Raw genomic sequence first — 26160 nt, forward strand, 5'->3', positions numbered from 1 at the left:
TGAGAGCCGGAATTCTTACTGGTTGGTAGGTGATCAAATACTTATGTCATGCAATAAAATGCAAATGAATTACTTAAAAATCATACAATGTGATTTTCTGGATTTTTGTTTTAGATTCCGTCTCTCACAGTTGAAGTGTACCTATGATAAAAATTACAAACCTCTACATGCTTTGTAAGTAGGAAAACCTGCAAAATCGTCAGTGTATCAAATACTTGTTCTCCCCACTGTATATCTGCGCCCACTCACTCTCTGCAGTGAGAATTAGATGTTTCTTTAACGTTGTTCTTCAGTTGTACTTTATTTGTAATCTAGAACAGAGTCATTTTATGAAGCAAGTAATTTCTCCATGAAAGCTCCCATAAAATAACTAATTCTTTAGTTCTCACTACATGAAATCTGCATGGCTGCGTCTCACTGCGAACATGCCGTTTTGGATGGGATTGTGTGCGTGTGCATGTGTGTTTAGAATCTTACAGTGTTCACCTCTTCCTGTTCCCCTGTCCAGTGCCCCTCAGCGCGGTGAGGAAGATGACCATCTATGAGGAGCGTCCCACCACCATGAGGGTGAAGTGGGAGGAGGCAGTGGGCGCCACGGGCTACATGCTGCTCTACAGTGCCCTCAATGCCACCGAGCCCTCTGTGGATAAAGAGGTGAGAAGGCCGGGCCAGAGAGAGAGAGAGAGGAGACAGAGAAAGGGACTCCAGGCCAGACCAGCTGTGGAACTGACACAGTCAAAGTCTCCACTACACACACGAACGCACGCACACACACACACACACACAGATGCTGCCAATTACCAAATATACCGGTCCCCTGTCAATGTCTCCTGACAGCATGCAGATGTCACAGAGCAGTGATGAGTTACAAAGTGAGCAGTGTTGTAACTCTCGTTTTACGGATACCGAGACGACAAAACACACAATTATTTAGACTCAGAGGGATGTGACGATTATTAGCTCATAGTGTCAAATCCAGAGGGTAAGATCGTCTGTAGTATTGGCAACACTTAGATAGTTTCAGCACACTGGACACCACCTAAGATTTGTAATCTTTGGAGACATGTTCATCCAAACTGCCTGTCTGAATGACAGTAAGCATTGTAAACTAATGTTTGTTCCGTTGTGGTCCCCCCCTGCAGATGAGAGTTGGAGAGGACATGACTGATGCCCAGCTGGTGCAGCTGATCCCCAACACGGCTTACACTCTGTCCATCATCGCCCTGCACGGAGAGTCAGCCAGCGGCCCCCTCACCGAGCAGGGAGTCACACGTACGTGCAGCAAAGAACTCCTCTACATTCACATGCATGTTCATGTTTTACTCTCAGTGCATAATGTGGAGTAAAGGACGACAGGTCCTAACTCCTACAGAGTAAATCAAGGCTCCTCACTCCCAGGTCTATGGAACTAAAGTGATTCAAGTAATAAAGTATGGAATTTAGTAATCCTCATCTTTCTGTCCCTCTGTCCCCTCCATAGTGCCCATGCCCCCTGCTGGAGAGCTGAGGGTCAGAGACGTTACCCACAGCACCCTGAAGATGAACTGGGACGCAGCACCTGGAGCCGTCCTCAAATACATCATCACCTACAAGCCTGACGAGGGAGAAGCCAAAGAGGTGAGACACAATGTCACAATACATCTGTTGGATACAGACGGCAGTGAAAGCAATACTCTGCACCCTAGATATATACTCCCCATGGGGCTGAGGTATAGGCCTAGCTACCCCTCCTACTGGTCACAGCAGAAACCAGCTCCTGTGCTTAGCCCATTCTCTGTTTATGCCATAATAAGCCATGATAGTGAACCTGGATAGAGAGCTAGCAGATTGATATTGATACTTTTGACAGATCATTTGAGGTATGACATTAGACAGCATAATGGGAAAGGCAGCTGGTGAGAGGGGTATGCAGGGGACCTCTGGGGCTTTGCTATTGGACCGGGTACCTGGTGGAAGGATCACACCACTGTCGGCAGAAGATGGGGAGAGCAGGTCCCTGAACACAGGAGGGGGCGGGGGGAGCTGGGGTTGGAATTGGGGCTGCTGGATGTTTGAGTGATAGGTGCGGACCACACCATCATGATCCGCCAGCAGCGTGGGACTTCTTATGCTTTACAGCCGAGGCCTCTGGGAGTTCTACCATGGCAGGTCTAGCGCTGGCCCTGCCCCGCATCCTGGGGTATAAATGACATGGCGGTACGCCTCGTAACTCTTCTGTCCCTCCATTGGACTTAAGAGATAAAAAACACATCCACACGTCTGATTGTGATGCGGTGGAGGGGAGGGGAGCGGCGGCTAACCTCATGCCCAGAAAGTGCCAGCGGTCTGGGCTAGCTGATGGATGATGATGCAGGCCTGGATTAGCAGCTCCAGCGCTGTTCCGGACACTGAGAAAACAGGAAGGGCTCTTCTTCTGCACCCAGGAAAAACGTTTGCTGTGGATTTACGATCCAGAGCCCCTCGCAAAGAAATGTGTCCCAGTACAACTCTGAATGCAAAAACAATAAATAAAAAGAAAGACAGAGATCTCGGATTAAGGAACATTGGGAATGACCTCCTCTACCAAATGGCGTGATCATAAGATTCCAGAGGCATGGAAAGCAGTGGGGAAGTTATGGTGAATGGATACTACTGCTTCTACTGGGACAGTGTTTTTGTTCTGTTCATTGTTTATCTCTCTCCAGCTCTGGATGTGCTGAGGATTTATAAATTCCCTGTGAATGAAGTAAAGTTTACAGGCTGTCTTTAAGGTCGCCCAGAGTTCTCTCACAGATTCTTTGGAACTCATCATTGAGACCAGAATGAGACTTTGGAAGCCATTCAACATGACCTTGATGAGGACATTATTACTCATTATTACTAACCCTAACTCTTCATTTACAAAAAAGAAAGTAGTAATTCAGCTGTTGATACAAGCATGCTTTAAAACCTAATAACTGTGACACAGAGAAGCTTGATCTAAACAAGGATGTTTTCTTGGTCTGCAGCTTGAAGTGGGAGGAGACGTGACTGCCAAGGCCCTGGTCAACCTCATCTCTCAGACTGAGTATGACCTTGCTGTTACACCCATCTACGACGAGGGAGCTGGCAACCCCATGCTCAACACAGCCATCACAGGTACAGTACAGTTTCACAGCCTAGTACAGGGTTAACACATTGGGGTTACACTCCATGGAACTCCTACTCAGTACTATACAGTAGGTGAGGCCTGACCATGAAAAACATTAGTGATGGCATGGCAATCTCACCCATATAAATGTTCCTTTCTTCTGTCTAGATGTTGTTCCTGCTCCTAAGAACCTGCGTTTCTCTGAGGTGACCCAGACCAGCTTCAGAGCCCACTGGGACTATGGGGCCCCTGATGTGGCCCTCTACCGTATCGGCTGGACCAAGAAGGGAGAAACCAACTTCCAATATGTAAGAGCACTAGTATTACTGGTTCCCATCTTTTAATATACAAAAAAAACCTGTCGAATGAGGCAAAACATTAGGCAACAAATGTCAATAAACCCTTACAAGCAAAACATTTGTTGGCTTTCGGTAGTTTAAAGTCTTAGTGGTGTTCCAGCTCCTTAAGGTCCATTGTGTTGTGTCTCCCAGGCCATCCTGAACAGTGATGAGACCAGTAATGTGTTGGAGAACCTAGAGCCAGACACTCTGTACGACGTGTCCGTCACCGCCATCTACTCCGACGAGTCTGAGAGTGAAGACCTGCTGGGCAGCCAGAGAACATGTAAGACAAGTCCATCATCTAATCTAATGATATCAATCAAGATACATAGTTGTAGATGCCCATCAATGCCTGATCAGATTTACTAATAAGAGCTCATTATATTTCTGTTTCTCTCGCCAGTGTCCAAGGTCATCATCACCCCTGGTAAGTTTGTTTGTTATAATCAAGCAAAATCCATACAGCACTCAGAGAGAGCATGCATTTGAATCAAATACATTCAATTTTGTTCAGCAAATTTTACACGGGTGATCACAATCCAGAAGTTAAAATGTAAAGATGATCTGTGTTGGTTGGATGTGTGTTTATGTGGTTATGTTCTTCTGTTTGTGCCCAGCCCCCACAGGCCCTCCCCAGAACCTGCAGGTGTTCAACGCCACCACCACCACTTTGACTGTGAAGTGGGACCACGCCCCTGGTCGCGTCCAGACCTACAAGATCACATACGTCCCCACCGCCGGAGGCAAGACCCAGTCGGTAAGAACCAGCCTGTAGCCACATAGCTCAGCCTAAGCCTTAGGGCATCACAGTCCCAAGCCTTTCATAGTGCTAACGCCATTGTTAAATCCTAACCATCCTCTGGATGATGAAAGGAAAAGGAACACTTTGAGGAATGATGTCCAGGGAGGCATTTTAGAATTATAATATAAACCCATGGGAGTCTCCCACCGAAATCTCCCAAGTAAAGATGACAGTGTACATTTTAGGAGCATGTGGGGGTCAGGGACATTGACCAGAGCCTCAGGGGAGAGTGTTATCAGTGAGGAAAGAGGGAGAGATGGAGGAGGGGGGAGAGATGGAATACCTGGGCTCAGCCGGGTTGTGTGTGTGTGGGTGGATGTGTGTGTCTGAGTGTGTGTGTGTGTTTATGTAACAGGACGGGAGTGTGGTACCAGGGGGTCGTTGACCTCAGACAGTGTTTACACAATGCTGTCTGGCCTTGCTGCTGCTCCACTCTAGAGCTGGATAGTAGTTTAGTCAGACAGGCTTTTTTCATCAGGCCAGATGTTTAGGCGCTTAGAGTTTGCGTGATGTAGAGGCACACAGAGAGAGAGAGAGAGAGATAGTAAATGGATAGAGGCAGTTTGAGATGTTTTCCCTCTCTTATCTTATCAGACTTGTTTGTAATGTATGATAGGCCAGCCATTTTGATATCGCACGCTAAACGTTGAGGCATTGTTGAAAAGCTGGAAGCTAATGAGCAAAGCTCAGCCAAGTGTTTTTGGTTCACTGACAGCTTTTCAACAAGTATGGAGAGCTCAGGAGGCCGCGCTTTGTTTCATTTGTGACAACAAGTCTGTGTAGGAAATGGGAGACACGCTCCATTCTTGTGTACACAGAACATTTTCTTGGTGCCGAATAACATGACTTCCATCATACAGTTTCCCATTGCCTGCTGATAAGCGTTTTCCCCAGGCACTACAAAGCATAACTTCAAAAAGAACTAGAAAACCCACACTCACACACACAGGGTTTACTGAGTCAGCCGTCTCTGTGAGGCGATGCAACCCAGCAGTGTTCCTTTTAATACAGTGTCTCCCTGGCCAAAAACAATGCACTAAATTCACCACTCATACCTCTAAGACAACAAATCCCACTTTAGGATAGATTTACCTTGGCTCTTACAATAAGAAAGACCAAAAATGCTCGCTGCATCCTCTGACAAAAATGTTGACAGTCTGCTATTGCTCAACTTGAATTATTTCCATCAAGTTGCTGACACTGACAGAAACTGTCAAGGGAGAGAAGCTGGAATCAGAGGCATCCACATCCAATAAGAAAATACATCTATTTTTTCCTGTATCGTCTCTTCTGAGGCCACACTGAAGAAATGATTTGATGCATTTGTAATCTGAAGGGAATATAAGAACCATTTATGGTTGATCCAAAAATTGCAAAATTAGTCAGCCCTTAGGCCCCGAGTGTGATTATTGACCAGGTGAGAACAGTCATTTTAACCTGTCTTCATCCCCCAACAGACGCAGATCGGAGGGAAGAAGAACACGGTGCTGCTTCCCAAGCTGACCCCTGACACTCCCTACTCCATCACAGTGGCAGCCATCTACGGCAGCGGGGAGAGCAAGGACATCTCTGGCAACGGAAAGACAAGTGAGTGACCTTACTGTGGCCTGTCAAAGGCCTTCATGATTACATCATGTTCCCTTTCGGCCTCTCAGCTGCCCTTCCCTCCCTCAGGGAACCGGGGTTACATTTATTACCTAGATGATCATGTTAAAGATTCCCTACATTCTGTCTTTGTAAAACATAGATTCACACCTCCACATGCATTTTAACATCAGAACCTCAGGGTTCTTTTTCAACATAGTATGAATCCTATGGCCTCTCTTCTCTCTCTCCAGAGCCTCTAGGTGGAGTGAGAAACCTCCAGGTCACTGACCCCACCACCAGCACCCTGAACATCCAATGGGAGGCTGCCGAGGGCAACGTCCGCCAGTACAAGATCTACTATGTACCAGCTGCTGGAGGAGCTGAGGATGTGGTAGGCTGGGCCACCTCTAACCAATCACTACTGAATCTCACTATGGAATGCACACACATCCGTTATCAAATCCATTATCTACTGCTGAAAGAATACTCACACACTGATACACGGATACTTGGCATATTCACTCAGACAGTCAAACACACGTGTACAAATACTGTTCCTTTACCAGAAGTTTTATATCAGATCAGCTCTGTGTAGCTAGCATGACTGTTGTGTGGGTATGTGTATTTACAGTCCCAGGTCTCTGGTAGCACCACCAGCACTGTGCTGAGGAACCTGATGTCTGACACCCTCTACACCGTCACTGTGGTCCCTGTCTACCCCCCTGGAGAGGGCAAACGCATGTCTGAGAACGGCAAGACACGTGAGTCCACGTACAGGTTTACTGTTAGGATGGTTAATGTTATGTAGTACAGCTTCAACAACCATTTTCTCATTGTAGTTGTCATGATATACCCTGGCCACTCTGGAATGTAATGAAGAACCTGTGTTCAATACAACATGGTTATATTTCTACCATTATTGGTTCAGAATTTCCTGAGGAGAAGATTGTACAGTATGCTAAAGGCTACAATATCAGATTACGAATTGGGTTTTTGTTTCGTCATTCTTTTAGAGCTGGTATATCTGTAGAGCATCCACTCTCTGGAATAGTATTGGCTTGCTTACTCCTTATACCAGTAAGCTCTTGTAATGCGCCCAAAATATGTCCCAGTCTTATTGTACATGAATTTTCCTCATAAAATAAGCCAACCCCTTTTATATCTGGAGGCAATGCCAAAAAGATCTAACATGGTTTGCTTCTCATCTGTTTACTGCTGAAATATCCACTTCAATGCTTGATAGTGTGATTCACTGTAGACACTATATTTAGTTTATTATTTCAGTTTTGAACAGAACATCTCTCCCCCAGTTTCTCCCCCAGTTATAAGGCTGGGCCTCCCCTCAGTGTGACTTAGTCTTTAGTGGGCTGATTGCACAGCAAGGAATTCCTCTGCGTTGGCAACACTAGTGGTGTCTCCAGCCTTACGGTAATGGGGTCCGTTTATGGGGTGTAATGCCTGGTAGTGGTGGTGGTAGCACAGCGGGGGGAGGGCTAGCATGGCGTGAGTAATCTTCTCCCCGCATGGAAGAAAAAACTAGAGGAGTGAAGAGAATGAATAGAGAGTCTTTTTTGACATTCAACTCAGCAGTCTTCTCTAGACTGGCTATATTTATGTTGTTACTGTTACTGGACCCCCCCCCCCCCCCCCAAAGCCATAGCCTAATGGTTTCCTGTCTATCCTGTAAGAGACCTTAGTTCCTCTGTCCTGTATTGAGTCCATCAGAACGTACCCCAGGGGACACCGAGCAATGATAGCTTTGAAGCTTTTGATCTCAATCAGAATTATAGGACTCTACATCTGCATTCTTCATTCTCAGTGGAATCTATGTCTCTTCAGGCAGTCCGACAAATGTTATTAATCAAACTAAACAGATACATTTTATCGTGGCCTTGGGTCATCTCATTCAATTTATGGATTGATGTATTGCTCTGACAGAGGCTATGGACATGGACTATCCATTGATGAAGTCCTTTCATTCTTTGTCTCTGGCCAATACTGTCTGGTCTCTAAGTAAAGAAGCTCACCATGTACTTCCCACTCTGTCTTTATGAGGGTACATTGCTGAGTGGTACAAAGACTGGAAACATCTGCTTTAGTTTTAAAGGACATTTTCAGAGGGCTACAGACCTTCTCTCCTCTTCTTCTGAGCAACCGTTAGCTAGGTACTATAGTGTTGTTCACTAAAGGTGTACAGTGTAAAGCTGATGTCTGTTTAGAGCAGAGTCTGTGTGGTATTGAAGACTGGCCAACTATGTCGTGTTTTTCTGCAGTTTTGTATTGTACACAGGCCCAGTGATGGCTTCATTGCGAACGTTCCCTAGTGTCTCATTCAGGCACCAATAAATCTTTAGTCAGACTCTCTAATTAATGTTTTCAGCTGCTGTTCTCTCCCCACTCAACCCCACTCTCTTATTTCCCCCCTCTCCCCTCTCCCTCTCGCCATCCCTCCATCTCTCTGTCTCTCGCTATAGTGGAGCGTACTCCTGTGAGGAACATCCAGGTCTTCGGCCCCACCACCAACACCCTGAACGTACGCTGGGAGCCCGCCTCTGGCGAGGTCGTGCAGTACAGGGTTGTCTACGCCCCCATGAGCGGCACCAAGCCCTCCGAGTCGGTGAGTCACCACCAAGGAGACCCACAGGGCCTCTGATTGACCCTGCCCCAGGTCAGAGGTCAAATGTTAGAGTCCAGGGACTTTGGGTGTGTGCAAGGGTGGCCGAGTCCAACGCTTCAGTTCATTTACAGCACTACAGCTCTTTGTGAAGGAACAGAACGGAACAACATCAACCTCAACCTTGCCCCTGACTTAATGTTATTTAAAGAAAGCTCTCTCTGTCTGTGCTCCATATGGACTGTCTCTCTGGTGGCGGTTTTATTTAACAGTCTAGTACTGGTTTAAGGCAAGATGTTCATGTTTATTAATTAAAACAGGAAACCCCGTCTGGGCTTTTTCCCTCCTTTTCTGGCATAGCTGTGCCCACATCTCTGGAGTTATAAAGGATGTATGGTGAAGCTAAATGCCCCACAAACAACTAATAGAGTGCTACTTGACACTGCGCAAACAGCCACATCTGTGAGAAGCATTGAGACACTGATACCCAGTTTTTATTTAAAGTCAAAGAACATTAGTTATTTGAAGAGTGATGCTGTTCCATTTTATTTATAGCTAAAGGTACTCTTGTTTTTTTTATAAAGTCATCACATTTTGTTTCTTGGGGAATATTATGATGGAGTCAGGGCTGGGCTTTTCCAGTGGCAGAGCCAGCTTTCCACGTCAGCATTCATGTGGCCAGTGTCATGACCTACAATCAAATGTAACCCTGGGAGATTTGGTGTATGCTTTACCAAATTAGGAAAGCAGCCTTGTAATATTAGGTTTACCTCTTGAGAGGAACATGTTGCTATTAAACCCAGAGCAGTGACCGGAGTAAGGGTTTGATGACGCTCATCAAAAACAGTCATGTGAAGCAGAGAGATAGAAAAAACACACATTGAGCATGACGCAATGCTGCTTTGGGTCAGAAGTGAGAGGGAAACCAGATGGGTGTGGACAGGACTCCTGTATATTTTGTATAGTATGTGACTCTAGGTGACTAGGACATGGCAGGTAGATGAGAAGATCAGAGAAGAGACTAGCTTACCTTTGAGATCATGTTGGCAAGACACAGACAAGTGGGGTCTGGTATCCAGTATGGGTGAACTCAGGGCTAACACAGACACACACAGACGACTGCTTGCCAGACAGATAGGTCAGAAGAGCCAGGCGGCTGTAAGCAACTGTCAACACATTACGTTAGTTACTCAGTATATTATTGCCCTGACTGTCTGGATGGGTCCTACATCATTGACATCAAAAGCATACTTTTGTTCCCCCTTTCAGTGAGCACTGAGCAGTGACAACACAAGTGGTCGTTGAGTGAGGTGAGGACAAGCTGTCCGAGGTGTCACACTGAAACAGCTGTCAGGCTGGGGGGGGGGGGGGGTCATAGCTGCCAGGACCATGCGGGTCACAACAGCATTACGGCATGGTTGTTGTTTTCCCCATACAGCTGACACACTTTTCAAACAGGAAGTACTCCTCCCCCATCTGGATGTGTCAGTGTAGGCTAGCTTAACTGATGTAGAAGATCACTGTTCTTCCACAGATCTCCTTGCTATTACTGTTAATTATATTATTGATCAGTGTTTTTCTAGTTTTCAGAATCAAACATGTGGGTATGAGGGTAGTAGTTTGATTGAATCCAACCCCCTGTAATGCCTGCTGTTTGCTTCATCCTCCCATTGGGCCCGGTCCTTCAGCACTGAAACCTGTGTCTCTGTCCTCTCTGTTCCTGTTCAGATTCTGGTTTCTGGGACATCAACCACCACCCTGCTGGAGCAGCTGGTCCCAGACACGCCCTACAATGTGGGAGTGGTCGCCATCTACACAGACGGAGAAGGACCGCCGGCCGAAGACGAGGGCAAAACACGTAAGATCCACTAAATCATACATAAGATCATGTGGCCTTTATAGGTTTATCTACATCCACGTTTGTGCTTGATATCGTGCTAACTTCTTTATTATCCCGGGCCCAGTTCCCCGCAGTGGCCCAAGGAACATTCGTGTGTATGATGCCACCACCAGCTCTCTGACCGTGGCATGGGAACATGCTGAAGGTCCAGTGCAGCAGTACAAGATCACCTACGCCCCCACCACTGGAGACCCCATTGAGGAGCACGTAAGCACCCATATTGCTGATTTCTCTGATGATATACTCATCAAACACCACCAAAATTGTATATGGCCCAAGGCGCAATGTGTAGCCCAAAGTCCTTATTTCTCCTCCGTTTGAAGTACCTGTAGCTTCAAATATTCATGCAGTGTCCTGCCTGTGTGTCCTGTAGACTATGGTTCCTGGGAACAGAAATACTGTCATCCTGCCCAACCTGGATCCAGACACTCCCTATAAGATCAACGTGCAGGCCATCTACCTCGACGGACCAGGGGGAGATCTGGATGGAGACGGACACACAGGTATGCTAGCACATTATCTGCTTGATCCTCAATGCAACATGATAGAATAACAGACCCACACAGCGCTCCACAAACGCACAGTTATTTGCAGACACATACTGTAAGTCATAGTCACTCACACACACACACACACACACACTTAATGGAGAGAAAGAATTCCCAGTAGAGGGGTTTTATAAACTCAGCCACTGATTATTATCCTGGATCTGAGAAACAATAGAAACTCCATGACTTGGCTTCAGCTCAGTCTGCCTGTGTGTGCCAGAGATGTGAACTGGCTGTCCTCCAATGGGAGATCTCATACGGGAGCTGCCCAATACCCAGTCTCATTTCCACCAACAAATTACACCACATCAAAGCAAAGACTTAGCTTAGGATCACATGGCTATGATATCCATGTTAAGAGCGTTGTAATATGTTTTTCATATGTTTTGACTGTCTGTGTTTCCTTCCCCACAGTTGGCATGCTGGGGCCTCAGAACCTGAGAGTGTCAGATGAGTGGTACACTCGCTTCAGAGTGTCCTGGGACCCCGCCCCCTCCAGAGTGGTGGGCTACAAACTGGTCTACTCACCTGAAGGTCAGATAGTTACTGTTCTATTCTACTATTCTATTCTGCCGTGAAAGAACATTGTCTGATGACAAATCACTTTACTTGCTTAAAATACCTATCCTGCAATAGAAGAAAGTCACAGATATCTTTTGAAGATGTGATCGCTTGCCTGCTGTTATTGACCTGGAGTGTCCCTGTCTGTGCTTGCAGGTACTGATCAGACCATGGAGACGTTTGTTGGAGATGTGACCACCTACCAGCTGCCCAACCTGCAGCCAGGAACCACCTATGACCTCAAGGTGTTGGCCCAGTATGACACTGGCCTTAGCGGACCTCTCATTGGACAAGGAACCACACGTAAGTGATTGATTGGTTGTTTGATTGTTTGGTTGATCAAATGGTTGATTGATTGATTGGTTAGTTGATTGACTGTTCCTGTCTTTCACAGTGTACCTGAACATCACTGACCTGACCACCTACAATGTTGGTTATGACACCTTCTGCATGAGATGGACCCCACATAGGGCTGCCACATCCTACAGACTCAAACTGAATCCCTTCAACCGTAAGTACTGTACCTGGCTGGGAGCCAGAGGAGGCTGGTGGGAGGAGCTATAGGAGGACGGGCTTATTGTAATGGCTGGTATGGATATAAATGAAATGGAGTCATATGGTTTCCATATGTTTATGTGTTTGATACCGTTCCATTTATTCCATTCCAGCCATTACAATAAGCCCGTCCTTCTATAGCTCCTCCCACCAGCCTCCTCTGCTGGGAGCCCATTCAGTCCATATTACATTGATCCCAATGGGGGAGGACTGTTTCTATACAGTAGCTCTTGTTTTATATTTATTTCAGAATGTCTACTGTCGATCAGATATGTAGCCAAAGTTACCACCCTATCACAAAGGTGTAGTTGATAAAATGTCTTAATGATCCATCTGTTTCGTATTAACTCTCCGACGCTAGAGTACTGTAAAATAAAACATATTTAAGTCTGTTTACAGTATGGTAGCCATTATAGATGGAAGCAGTGCACTTTGCAACCTTAAGTGAATTCTTGTTTGTTTGAAAGGGTATCTGTTGAATAACACAAAACACTGTATAAGCCCGCTGCTGCCTCAGTCCAAGCGCTACCATTGGCTGTAACCCCTCTGAGGGAATACGTTTAGAGTGTATGGGGATAAATCACCTGATCCACTACCAATGTGGGTAACTCTTTCCTCTTCCCTGCAGCCTCTAACAAGGGAGCTCAGGAGACCACCATTACTGGGTCTGAGAGCCACTACTGCTGGGACGGCCTGACCCCTGACGCCCTCTACAATGCCACTGTGTACACACAGACCCCCAACCTGGAGGGGCCCGGAGTCAGCGTCAAGGAGAGGACGCGTAAGAAACCCCACTAACCATCAGACCTGTCACATGTCACTTCCATTGTATTCATACGTATGTATACCCCCCACCACACTCAGGGTGTAAGAAAACACCTCAGTGTCTTTGCAGGGGGCTAACATGGCATTCTAGTAAAGTCCAAATGGTCTGACTGTTTATGTTTTGGTCTTTGTTATAGTGATCAAGCCCACAGAGGCCCCAACTGAGCCCCCCACCCCACCTCCGCCCGCCACCATCCCCCCTGCTTTGGACGGTAAGGAGAGGCTTCAAGTCAGCATGCTGTGGAGCGACGTGAAGAAACTCTTTATACGTCTCCTACCTGACATGTCCATTAACTTTGCTCTATGTGTTCCACAGTGTGCAGAGGAGCCAAGGCTGACCTGGTTTTCCTGATTGACGGCTCCTGGAGTATCGGAGACGAGAGCTTCAGTAAAGTGATCCAGTTTGTCTTCAGCATGATCGGCGCCTTCGACGTCATCCACCCTGGCGGCATGCAGGTACATAGCCATGAAGACTATCCTCTGAGATGTAATGCTTCAAAACGAAAGTGATGAGTCTCTGGCTGTTTACAGCATATTCCCTTCTCTTTTCCTTTTTAAGAGTATATTCACATCAATGCTCTATCATGTTCTCTCTCTCTCTCTCTCTCTCTCTCTCTCTCTCTCTCTGTCTCTGTCTCTCTCTCTCACTGTCTCTCTCTCTCTCTCTCACTGTCTCTCTCTCTCTCTCACTGTCTCTCTCTCTCTCTCTCTCTCTCTCTCTCTCTCTCTCTCTCTCTCTCTCTCTCTCTCTCTCTCTCTCTCTCTGTCTCTCTGTCTCTCTGTCTCTCTCTCTCTCTCTCTCTCTCTCTCTCTCTCTCTCTCTCTTCTCTCTCTCTCTCTCTCTCTCTCTCTCTTCTCTATCTGTCTCTCTCTCTCTGTCTCTCTCTCTCTTCTCTCTCTCTCTGTCTCTCTCTCTCTTCTCTCTCTCTCTCTCTCTCTCTCTCTCTCTCTCTCTCTCTCTCTCTCTCTCTCTCTCTCTCTCTCTCTCTCTCTCTCTCTCTCTCTCTCTCTCTCTCTCTCTCTCTCTCTCTCTCTCTCTCTCTCTCTCTCTCTCTCTCTCTCTCTTTTTCTTCTTCTTCTGGAAACAGGTGTCTTTTGTGCAATACAGTGACAGTGCCAAGACAGAGTTCAAACTGAACACTTACCAAGACAAGGGAAGGACCTTGGCTGCGCTGCAGCTCGTCCGCTACATGGGAGGAAACACCAAAACAGGTACACCCACAGACCACTCTGACTGACTGCTACTCTCAATGTTACTGACTGACATCCTTAACACTCAATGCATAATGTTGAGTTAATCAAAAAGTCTAGATACATTCACTCAGCGTCAATGTCATCACAGTGTCTTCATCATGCTGGTGGAGTTGAATGAGTCCATAGTTAAAGGTTGAGACTGATGTCCTACCCCTCTGTGTACAGGTGCTGCTCTGAAGCACGTTGGTGAGAAGGTGTTCACCTCAGACAATGGCATGAGGAAGCATGTGCCTAAGGTTCTGGTGGTCGTCACCGATGGTCGCTCCCAAGACGAGGTCCAGAAGAGTGCCTCCAACCTGATACACTCTGGTAAGTGTTCAACGTTGGGATTTGTCCTTATAGAAGTCAGAAACTGGATCTTTTCAGTCAAGGTTTAGTAAACCTTAGTTGACTTTAAACATGCTTTGTGTGTAGCTAGCTACATAACTTGTTTTGAGGTATAGCATTGTTTAGCTCTTTTGGGGGTTTTCGGTTTTTCAAATTGGAGTGTTTGAAGTACTGGCAGATCTAAACAACCGCTGTGAAATAGATCTGAACAGCCACTAAGGATTGATTAGGCCATGGTGTATGGATCATAATGGTTGTCTTTGTACTCACCTCACTCCAGGTTACAGTGTGTTTGTGGTTGGTGTGGCTGACGTGGACATGGCAGAGTTGAGGAACATTGGCAGCAAGCCAAGTGAAAGACACGTCTTTGTTGTGGATGACTTTGACGCATTCGCCAAGATCCAGGACAACCTCATCACATTCATCTGCGAAACGGCCACATCCAGTAAGATTGGCATTGACATGACACGATACCTTAAGACACAAGTGAAACCAGATTGACATTTGCTGTCTGTTGCCCTCCAGTCTTTTACAACTTATCATGTTGTTTCATTTCTCCCTCTTCAGCATGTCCTTTGATCTACATCAACGGGTTTACTTCACCTGGTAAGTAAATATTCGGAATAAACTGACAGCTACTGATAACACCTACGGGCTAGTCAGTACTGTGCACTATCTTCCTATGTATTGACTTGTATTTTCTCATTATTGTGTATTGACCTGATGTATATTCTCCAGGCTTCAGAATGCTTGAGGGCTTCAACATTACAGACAGGACCTTCGCTGCCATGAATGGCGTGTCCATGGAATCTGGCTCCTTCAACAGCTTTATAGCCTACAGGCTTCACAAGGACGCATTCCTCTCTGCGCCCACAAAGTAAGTGTGTGTGCGTGTTTGCAGCCTGTTTCCGTTGCGGGCTGCCTGCTCCTCTCCTGCGTACTATAATGTTGGCCTGTGTAATTATTTTTAATGACCTTCAAAGGCTCGGCAGCCTGCGTTCCCCCCAGCGCCCATCCAGCATCTACAGAGCCCCTTGCCAGTTCTGTTTGTTGTTGCAGCTTGTAGAATATGAGGTGTTAGTAAGAGAAAATAATTTGGGTCGGAGTGTAAAGCTCCCAGGGTAGGGCCCTCTCCCACATATGTCATAGAGGGAGCAGCCAAAGCAGCCAGAGGTCAAGAGCCCTGCTCTTTATTGAGCCCTGCTCTTTATTGAGCCCTGCTCTTTATTGAGCCCATTAAAATGTCTTCAGGCAATCGCTAAGCTGCTCAAGAATTCTGTTCTAACATCTAAGGCACGAGCATGCTTTGTTAATTTGTCCATAATGATTCGTATTTGTGCGTTGGTAAGCCATTGACTTAATGTGCACAAATGAAAACACTTCCAGCAGTTAGGTAGGGACTGAAAAATACTTTCAATATGTCAGTAATTTTTCGAGGTTGGGGTAGAACTGGCAACCATTTTCAGGTTGTGTGGCCAATGTGACAGGGTGGATATTGTGTGTCTTTTTGGTTTGTGGTGTGGCTTTTAAGGTACCAACATTGTTGCTATGTATCTTTGGTCTTCCAGGAGTTACAAAGGATCTAGTATTTCATCCTGGCCAAAGGCTCTATAGATTACGATTTGCCATCTTAATCCAAACAGGTCTTAGTGGACTCTCTCATGTTGCTCAAAGATTTATGATTATCTGATGATCTATACCCACTGGGCACACACTGGTTGAATCAATGTTGTTTCCACGTCATTTCAATGAAATTACATTGAACCAACGTGGAATAGACTTTTGAATTGATGTCTGTGCCCAGTGGGTAAACTAGTGATCAGATATTCTCAGGGCTGGTGTCTATGAAGTTGACCATCTTACAAAAGTAAAATCCCTTAGCTCCATGAAAGAGCTCTGCCATGACACCTGTATTTTTGTTCCTGCCAGGGAGATCCACCCAGAGGGCCTTCCTCCATCCTACACCATAATCCTGCTCTTCCGTCTCCTCCCCGACACCCCCAACCAGGCATTTGATATCTGGCAGATTGCTGACGGCAACAACAACCCTGAGGTTGGGGTCACCGTCAACCGTAAGCCCCCATCATGCTTTGTTTCTCTTATGGGGTAAGCTGTGGCTGCCCAACAGCTGTGGTGTGATTCCCCTCCTTACTGCATCAGATAAGTGTTTAGAAACTTAGACCAGTGTAATGACCTGTAGGCCACTAAGGTCCACTGATCCCCTGTTGGTAAATTCAGGATAAAGGAGATTCAGACCTCTGAATGCAAAAGTATTAACCCCAAGACTTGGCTGTATCAAGCTGTCTCTCATAGAGTGTTTTGGTTTGACACTGACTTTTCACACTCTGTGTGTATTTCCAAGTCCGTACGTGTTCACTTGTGTGCCTAAGTTTGTGATGATCAAGTATTGTACCTAAGTAGTCACTTGTTACTTGTTAAGTATTCAAGTGTTTACTTGTTCGTAAGTGTTTAATTTTGAGGGCTATCTCCCCTGTAGCTCACTCTGTTTGTGTGTTTCTATGTGTGTTGCGTGACTTCTCCCTGTAATGTATGGTTAGGGGGCCATCTGAAACCATTGTTCCCTCTTTTCAGCTTCCAGCAAAACAATCACGTTCTACAACAAGGACACCAGAGGGGAGATCCAGAGAGCCACGTTTAATGAGGATCAAGTGAAGAGAGTTTTCCACGGAAGCTTCCACAAGGTAAACACCATTTCACTTGAATGAGAACGGTTTGTGGGCCATATGATGACATTAATGCTTGCCAAAGGAATCACATATCTTGGCTTATCTTTCTGGTTGGATTTCCTGAGGACATACAGATCAGCAATAATCTGCAATAAATTGTAATAATAACTTCCAAAACACCAGGTTCCAAAGATACATTTTCACATGAATAATGGATTTCTGTGGTAACATTTTTTGATACATTTTCAGGGGAGATTATCCCTGTCTGGGATGTGTAACCTTGATATGGTCACCACCTATGATAGATTAGGTGTTTCAAGAGTCTTTATGGGCGGTCATGTCTGTTCATAGTTGACGTTTCTGTGGATTAGTGTTATGCCTCATTGAGTTCACCTCCTGAGGTGATAATCAATGCAAAGTCTAAGGTCTAGCTAGGATCTGGTTACCTACCTCTCACGACATTGAATGTGATCCATCTTACAGTAGTGCCAAAGTGGCATATTCAGGCCTTTTTACAATCTGGCATTTAGCTTTGTTTTCTGAGACTTTAGGCAGTTATTTTGATGAATGGTTTGGAAGCACTATAAATATCTTTCCAAAGGTTGGAGGAGACTTTGGTGACCCATGGTCACCTTGCACAATGTGCAACCAGTTAGCCTAGCGATGGAGGCTTATAGTGTGCTGATTGGCCATTGTCCTGGCGGCAGTCAGGTGGGAATTCCTGAACATTCTGAGGAAGTGGGCTGTTATTGGATCAGTGTTTGTTTTGGTTTACCTCGTTTACAATAAATAAAACCTGATACATTGGGAAAAAGACCAGGTCGTACATTTTACACCGCAAAACAGAAAGCTAGCTGCGTATGCCCAATTAAGTATTTTCAAGAGAGTTTGCTGCTTGAATCGAATTATCTGTCAATAACAATAATTTCCTCCTTTAACAGATGGTTTCTAAAAGTCAGGGAAAATCCTCTCAAAGTATTATTACACGCCATGTTTGCAGCCGGGGGAATAAACTGATGAAATCGACCCAAAAATTCAACAAGCCCAAAGAGACTTACAAACATCTGTCAACATGAATGGAGATATTTTGAGATATATTGCATCTCCTATACTTTACATTTTCCTGCCTCTGAGTGTGGATTCCCATTGGCACCCTGTTACTTTTCTATGGTGGGATTACAATGTCAAGTCTGAGTGGGGGTGGGAGTACATACCTATAGTCATTAGTCACTGAAGGCTTTCAACCCTGTTGAAATAACACTGTAGATGATGCCATAATTGTTTTAAAAAGCCATTGTTTCTCTAGAATGATTTTGTAACATGCAAAGTTTTAAAACCATCATATACAGTGTTTTTGCCACATTCTGGGGACCTCAATGTCACAGCAGGAGTAGAGGAGCTCACATGGGACATCAAACGCTAGGCCCAACTCAAAGCAGAGCAGAATATAAAACATCCTCTGTTATGCTCAGCTATCATAAGATGAAAAGGAGTTAAACAATGAACGTCAGTATTTTTTCATATTATTTTATGAATGTTCCAAGATGTAAGATACATCTAAGATGAAGATATTACTGTTTCCAGTGGACTTGAATAATGTTTCAAGTGTATCCAATGTTTCTGAAGGGGAACAATATCCCTCCTATTATATAAAAACTTTAGTAATTTATTTTTCTAAAATCATGAGGACCCTCCCTCTAGTGTAGTGTACATCAAATGTACTTCCTAAGGTCAATGAGTCCACTCTGAACACTTAGAAGTTATGAGGGAGAATGGTATGCCCACAGAACCTCAAGTTAATGTAGTTTCAGTCAGACCACTAAGCAGCAGTGCTAATTACAGGATAATGTTATGAATGGGACCCTGGAAAATGTTGGGTCAGGGCTATATCCGATGACATCAGTGACATCAGCACAATGACATAATCAGAGCTCCAGTTGGATACCTATGTGTCTGTGTTTCTTTTCTATTGCTGTGGTGGTGCCTGCAGTCTGAGCTAGTGTGTGGTGCTGTGGTTACTGCTCTGAGGCAAAAGGAATCTACAGCTGTCTACCTACCAGATTAATTCCTGGTCTGGTGCATGTGTGTACTGTAGTTATTGACTGGTGTGGTTGTCTGTTTGTGTATATTGTGGGTTCCCAATGGTTCATCCATGGGTGGTTTGGAGTGACCTCAGCGTGTAGCTAGTGACTAGTGACCAGCGAGGTCAGAAAAGACAGCTGATCTTAAATACAGGGAAAGTCCAGCTGTCACACAAATGCTCAAATGTAGCCCTTAACATGTATAGTGTGCTCTACCTCAGAGCAGTTCATATCTTTTATATGAACTCAGAATAGATTGTTATTAGACTCACAATACATTTGAGGTTTTCTCCTCCCCTCAACTATTTCACTCACCAAATGAATAGTTAATACTAAGATTAGACATGTCCATGGGAAAATATGAGACAACTAACCCAAAACAACCCTCATCTCTATTCCTAGTCTGACCCATGCTCTCATTTGAACTATAGTCCTGATGTTTGCCAAGTGTAGTAAAATGTGTAGGGTGTAGCTACTTCATATAGTTTAATTGCAGGGTGAACGTTTTTTCATCAACTCATATACTGTATGTATCATTGGTGCCATTGGGGGTTTTGCATTTTGTTTGCGATCAAGTGGAAATATGAAAGTTTTTGGTGGTTTTCGTTATAGCTAGATGTATTCAGTCCACCCACTCTGCAGTTTCCCCATACTTAAAGCTTCACAAATGCAGCTATTATTCTCTGAGAGGACCCAAACTCTCTCAAACTTTCCATTCGGGGATTGGGTGGTTAGGTTTTGCCAGTATTTGCATGCACTAATTGTGGAAGAAGAAATGCTCCAAAGAACCCAAATTGTTTAAAACGTTGGTCTTTGGTCAATCTCTAACTGATACTTTGCCATAGCCCTGACTGCCCTCGTTGTACTCTCGGTATTACAGTGTTTCCTCTGATGCCTTCTTTAAAAGCCTTCCATTCCGTGAGGTAGCCAAGCAGATTTAATGACGCATACAACCATTCCAGCACCAGAGGAAGCCACTCAGAAATGAAATGGTGACTTTACAACCAAGGCTAAGCAAGCTCCTTTTCGGAAGCCTGGATGGGAATATTGCATCGTCCTCCAAGACTGGATATGGTGGCAGTAGTATACATAAACTAGGATTATGTCTCTTCCTGATAAAAGTTGTCGATCTGTGAATGCAATTTAGCAGTGCATCAAAAAATGTCAGATAAGTGAGAGAGAGATATGTCCACTTTTGCTTTTAATCAAACTAATTAAGGAATCCTATCTTAGGTAGCGAGGCTGCATGTGAATTGTGATTTCCCCAGCCATCAGGGCTCAGGAGTGAGAAACAGGAGGAGCCGTGAAGACATAGCCAATACCAATAAAATGGAGTCCGATAGAAATCATGAACGTATGTCAGGGGAACCAGGGGGAAAGAACGCAACAGAAGCCAAAATATGACTATATGCACTGTTACTGTGCTATGTCTGTGGACTGGACACCTAGCTCTGATATAGCCTTTATTATGGTGTCCACAGTATACCAATGGGAGAATCCATACTAGTGTGAATGGAGTGCTAAGAAAGAGATGTGTCCAAGATGTGCCAATGTTCAGAAGTGTTTTTGTGAATCCTAATTTTCCAGTAATATTTTCCAGTTATGTATACATTTGTATTATTTGCACTTGCAGTACATCATTGAGCATTATTTTGGTAAGCCCTCAAGTGAATCATAGTATATCTATGTCCATGCCAGGATCCTGAGGTATCAGACCCCTCTCCTGTGGTTGGCTAGATAGTCTGTTCTCTTGCCAAGAAAGTCCACTGTAATTTCGTGAGTGCTTGCCAAGTGCGGTTGTTATTGCTCTGTAGGACAGGAATGTTAGCCTGCTCTCTCTGTCAGGGTGAAAGCTTGTCAGACTGTTCGAAAAAATGCAACTGCGCAGGAAAGTATGTAAAGTGTGGCACTTTTGATGGTGTACCACAAATAACATAATTTCAAAGGCCCATATTCTGTGGGTTGTTTCATATATAGCTTATAGCTTGTTTTATTTTTTAGATTATTTAATGTTCCGTTGATCAGTGAAAGTGGCTGAAATGAACTTTCTTCCAAGGGACCTACAACCAGAATGTTCTTACATGATACTAAGCTATATAATAACTTAATTATGAGTAGGACTGAATAACAAATCATCTTAATAGTGGTGATTTAGTGAAATACAGTATCAGCATCTTAATAAATATCAGTTAGACTATAGGTTTATGGTACGAGATAATGTTGCTTGTTATGTCTTTCCATTGTAGAGAGAGGTTCTCTTTTAATGCAGAAATGGCATGTCAAAAACACTGGACGCTCTCAATCCTCTTTGGCAAGCCTGGATGTCCAAACATTGTAATAAAATAATAAAAACTTCTCTTTGGAAATGTGTTTTTTTGCATATCCCAACTCCACCTGAGACACCCTCTGAGAGTGTGGTCACTGCCAGGGTCAGCCGTTATCAAGGTGACCCGGAGCAATTAGGGTTAAGTGCCTTGCTCAAGGGCACATTGACAGATTTTTCACCTTGTCGGCTCGGAGATTCAAACTAGTGTCTTTTCAGTTACTGGTCCAACGCTCAAACTGCTAGGCTACCTGCCGCCCGTTGTTGTTGCTGTAGTATTTCATATTGAGATTAGAGTGGTCTTGACTAATAATCCTCTTCTCTTCCTCCTCCTGCTACAGCTTCACATCAGTGTTTCTCCCGAGAGGGTCAAACTGAACGTGGACTGCCAGGAGGTGGCAGAGAAACCCATCAAGGAGGCAAACAACATCTCCACAGACGGCTATGAGGTGCTGGGAAAGATGGCCAAGTCAGGAGGATCAAAGAGGGAGTCGGCAACAGTGAGTGAAAAATGTACAACACTAATTCAAAATGGAAAACCTCGAAGGAAATGCATCCCTCACTCACACACAAGCTGTTGGTGTGAAGTGCAAAGTGCCCAGATTTTACACCTAGCTGTTCATTTGTTGATGCTCAATTAAGAGCTACAACTCACAGTCATTGTTGGATGAATGAAAGACGCTGCTCTCTCTCCCTCTCATTTTACTTGTGTTCCAGCTCTCTGTGGGTGATGGCCTGTTTCTGGAGCCATGTTGTTTTTGAGTCCTCAACGCTGGAGCTCAATGGAAGCCATGTGTAACGCCCATCTGTGTTCTAATCTCTTTTTTCTCTCCGTTCTGTTGTACAGTTCCAGCTCCAGATGTTTGATATTGTGTGCAGCTTGAGCTGGACCAGCAGAGACAAATGTTGTGACCTCCCGGCCACGGTAAGAGCAGTTTCGCTGTGGACGGCCCTCTAGTAAGGCCTCATAGCTGTACATTACCATCAAGCCTTTGCACTTTGACTCGCATTCTAGCATGGACTATAAATTAAGAGAGCCATTATATTCTTGCATGCATGCATGTGTCAGAGGTTCTATGTAATTTCTAAAGTGTGCACGTGCTGTATAGACTTTGTCTGAAGCCTAGCTGGGAATTTTTTTTTAATGAAATGATTGCATTGGCAGGCCTGAATAGACCATTGTATTCCTCTTTAATTGGACTAATCTCAGTACAGTTTTACAATTCCAATCCCACCAAAACAACTGGTCCTTTTGATCATGTGGTGAACAGATGAATCATTGTACTCATCTGTGACATGTTTATTACCAGATACATGTGAACTTACTTACTTGACTGTAGCCAATTACCCATCTATCCCTCTCTGTGTCATTTGCATGATATATTCATATATCATGGCAAAGAAGGCTGTGTTGTGTAAGTTGTCACATATTTCCTTCAAACAAAACAGTTGGGTGTAGACCATGCACTCCACTATTGCAGCAGTCATGTTTCAGTATGCACCCCCGTTTTCTAATGGCTTTAGTAGCTTTTCTAATGGGTTTCCTTGAAGAAAACTTCAAGGCACCATTTTATTGGTTTGGGTTGTCAGAGCAGTGGCACTCATTTTCAATACAGATACTCCTATCTGCACTTGTTGTATTTTGTGGGTTACCAGAAAGGCCCACTGATGTCAAGAGATGCCCAATGGGACATACTATTAATATTGTATTTTAGTAAAGTATTTTTTTACATTCTCATTATCTTCCTTACCCTCCCCCTCTCCTTCCTTTCTGTATTGCAGAGAGATGAGCTCAAGTGCCCGGCTCTTCCCCATGCCTGCACATGTGCACAGGACAGCGTTGGTCCTCCGGGGCCACCCGGCCCCTCGGTAAAGACATGAACCATCCCTCCATTTCTCCTCGTCTTGGGGCAGGGTTCTCTCTTCTTCGGTCTGTCCTCGCCTGGCAGCAAAGCTCTCTCTCTACTCTCTCATATAATAATGATGATGATACCTCTGTCTCCACTATGATGATGTGGACATATAGGAATAGTGTTACAGGGGTATTCTTTTTTCTTCATAATTGTTGCCCTGCTCTAAAGTTTAAGCATGTGGATATTAGAGTGGGGACATCCCTCATGTGAGTATCTGTGTTTTTTCCCATGGAAAACGAATGAGAGGGGGATGAGATGAATGGCGTGCGATGAGGTGTGGGCTATCAGGCTTAGAGATGTGTCAAAAGATAAATGCCCATCTGAAAAGAAAACTGGAAAAACCTTGAAGAGGAGTCTGGAATATGTATGCTTCACTTTGCAACCTTACTAAGCCCCTGTGGGAATTCCTGCCGGCTTGGGGTTTAGGTCTGGAAGCAGCTCCTGTTGTGGGGATGGCTCTGATTCTCAGTCTCTGACTCTGTCTTTCATTCTATCTTGACTTTCCCAGGGTGGACCAGGTACTAAAGGACCCAGAGGAGAAAGAGGAGACTCAGGCCCAACTGTAAGTCAAGAATTTGGATCATTATCAAGCTATTTAACACACACTTAACACACACAGCGATTAATGAGTCTGAGTCATTGGATATTATGGTGTTGTGTGGCCGAGCCGCAATCAAACATTGAATCAAGCCATATCCAACTGAGCTAACTCGGCTACAGTCCAAGGCCCAACTCATTTACAATAAAGCAGAGTTCAGCCTAATGCAGTAGGGATCTCAAAGCAGTTACCACTGAACTGTACAGTCCACCATTCGCATGCCCCATCAGACAATACAGATTGCTCACATCTGAACTCACTTATTGAATGTACTGTATATTCTTCAGCTTGATTTGTACTGTGTATTTTTCACCAGCTTGATTTATGGAGGCCAGTGTCGAGAGGTCTGATGAGAAATAGAACATAATATGCCATTTAGCAGACGCTTTTATCCAAAGCGACTTACAGTCATGCGTGCATACATTTTTTTTGTGTATGGGTGGTCCCGGGGATCGAACCCACTACCTTGGCGTTACAAGCGCCGTGCTCTACCAGCTGAGCTACAGAGGACCACATGTTCCTCACCAACAGTTACTGACTGTTCTGGTTCCTTCTCATTCTCTCAGCCCTGCTGTGGAGGTCTACAGGGAGATATGGTGTGAATAGTTTAAAAGTAATGGGACTATGTTTGGTTTTGTCATTATGCTTCTACCATAGGGTTCAATGGGCCCCCGTGGAGAACAAGGACTTCCAGGACCATCCGGACCTCCAGGTCCACAAGGCCCTAACGGCTTGTCTCTGCCCGGAGAACCTGTAAGTAACACCCCCTTAGATTATGAGGACACTGGTGTCTTAGGGGTTTGTGTTAGTGAACATAGAAATATAATTGCATTGAAGGGATTCTATTTCTATGTCTCTGACCGTCACTGCAGCTATCTTTCATCTGGAGTGTTCTGTAGGATTCACAGTGTGTGGGGACTGTAGGACGTCCTCCCTGGCTTATGATTTACACACACAGTTACTGAGCGTTAAGAAGACCCTATTTATTCTAGACAGTTCTTCCTCCTAGAAATTCTCCTAAAGCTGGGGTGTAAATTCACTCTCAGTGACAGACTACATGACCAAGAGAAAGACCAGATCCCTGTAGTTGTTCAGGGTTGGACTCAATTCTAATCCTCTCCTTCTCTTCGTCTTCTCAGGGACGCCCCGGACCAAAGGGAGATCCCGGAGACTCGGGCCTGACTGGGCTGCAAGTGAGTACAGCTCTCTTTTTCATTAGCTGTGGTTTCGAACAGGAAACCGGAGGCAATTCACTGAGAGAAAAAGCGCTACTGGAGCCTGGAATCTGTCCACATGGCAACGCTGCAACCACTTTCAAAGTGGGAGGTAGACCATACAGTCCCCAGAGTGGGGTATTCTCTCCAATCAACCTGCTGTTTGACACTCAGTGGACGGCTACCAGTTAAGATATTATGGGAAACAGAATGGTTTTGCCAATGGGAGTTGAGGATTGAAATGAACTGTACATGTTCCACTACTGTCCTGCAACTGCACATACTCTAAACCCTGCAGTCAAGGCCAAAAAGAGGGAATTGCAGACTATTCATTGCTCTACTTAGGTACCACTAATTGGATTTAAATAGCTGGGAAAGAATGTATTGAGAAGACAAACAACCTCAGTATTGGATGAGTACATCCCTCAAGGTTGCCAATGACCACATGATTATGTTCTCAAAGCGTATTTGGAGCATACATTGTATCAAAAGCCCAAAGAGCGATTTCTGGAGACAATGGGACGAAAGATCAGGAGTTTTCTTGGAAGATATCCTTCATCTTCTCATAGATGGACTCCTTGTCCATCTTAGAAGGGGACCACAACATACTGTGATACTTCTTTGGAACTGGTCCTCCACACAATATCCACCATGGCCAGGGACTTTACAAACTGAAAACTCCAGTGCTGAATGATCTGAGGCCCCTTAATTCCAACGATTGGAGGGAGTATTCTGTAACGTTAACAATTTTTTAAAATGTTTACATTTTAGTCATTTAGCAGACGCTCTTATCCAGAGCGACTTACAGTTAGTGAGTGCATACATTTTCATACTGGCCCCCCGTGGGAAACGAACCCACAACCCTGGTGTTGCAAGCGCCATGCTCTACCAACTAGCTACAGGGGACTACAATGATATGAG

At 44.9% G+C, this 26160-nt stretch overlaps 2 protein-coding genes across 2 annotated transcripts in view; one reads left to right on the forward strand and one right to left on the reverse strand.

The window, feature by feature from the left end:
- LOC311102607 (myelin transcription factor 1-like protein) overlaps positions 1-26160 on the reverse strand; it is a gene marked incomplete at both ends in the record, with an annotated part of 591893 nt that overhangs the window by 429146 nt on the left and 136587 nt on the right. The gene's annotated exons all lie outside the window — the stretch shown is intronic.
- col12a1a (collagen, type XII, alpha 1a) overlaps positions 1-26160 on the forward strand; it is a gene marked incomplete at its 5' end in the record, with an annotated part of 82519 nt that overhangs the window by 45198 nt on the left and 11161 nt on the right. The window contains 34 exons of the mRNA XM_084144399.1: positions 509-654; positions 1143-1272; positions 1481-1617; positions 2988-3117; positions 3278-3417; positions 3601-3733; positions 3854-3877; positions 4068-4207; positions 5710-5839; positions 6091-6230; positions 6471-6600; positions 8314-8456; positions 10182-10311; positions 10418-10560; positions 10727-10856; positions 11316-11435; positions 11619-11765; positions 11857-11973; positions 12646-12798; positions 12980-13054; positions 13159-13298; positions 13931-14054; positions 14262-14405; positions 14704-14868; positions 14991-15029; positions 15162-15300; positions 16353-16495; positions 17016-17125; positions 21856-22014; positions 22362-22439; positions 23297-23383; positions 23936-23989; positions 24683-24778; positions 25165-25218. Coding sequence (XP_084000525.1) covers positions 509-654; positions 1143-1272; positions 1481-1617; positions 2988-3117; positions 3278-3417; positions 3601-3733; positions 3854-3877; positions 4068-4207; positions 5710-5839; positions 6091-6230; positions 6471-6600; positions 8314-8456; positions 10182-10311; positions 10418-10560; positions 10727-10856; positions 11316-11435; positions 11619-11765; positions 11857-11973; positions 12646-12798; positions 12980-13054; positions 13159-13298; positions 13931-14054; positions 14262-14405; positions 14704-14868; positions 14991-15029; positions 15162-15300; positions 16353-16495; positions 17016-17125; positions 21856-22014; positions 22362-22439; positions 23297-23383; positions 23936-23989; positions 24683-24778; positions 25165-25218 — 4070 coding nt within the window. The remainder of the gene's footprint in view (positions 1-508; positions 655-1142; positions 1273-1480; positions 1618-2987; positions 3118-3277; positions 3418-3600; positions 3734-3853; positions 3878-4067; positions 4208-5709; positions 5840-6090; positions 6231-6470; positions 6601-8313; positions 8457-10181; positions 10312-10417; positions 10561-10726; positions 10857-11315; positions 11436-11618; positions 11766-11856; positions 11974-12645; positions 12799-12979; positions 13055-13158; positions 13299-13930; positions 14055-14261; positions 14406-14703; positions 14869-14990; positions 15030-15161; positions 15301-16352; positions 16496-17015; positions 17126-21855; positions 22015-22361; positions 22440-23296; positions 23384-23935; positions 23990-24682; positions 24779-25164; positions 25219-26160) is intronic.

This window comes from Coregonus lavaretus (genome assembly GCF_964263955.1).
Source record: "Coregonus lavaretus genome assembly, chromosome: 27".
Taxonomy (NCBI): Eukaryota; Metazoa; Chordata; class Actinopteri; order Salmoniformes; family Salmonidae; genus Coregonus; species Coregonus lavaretus.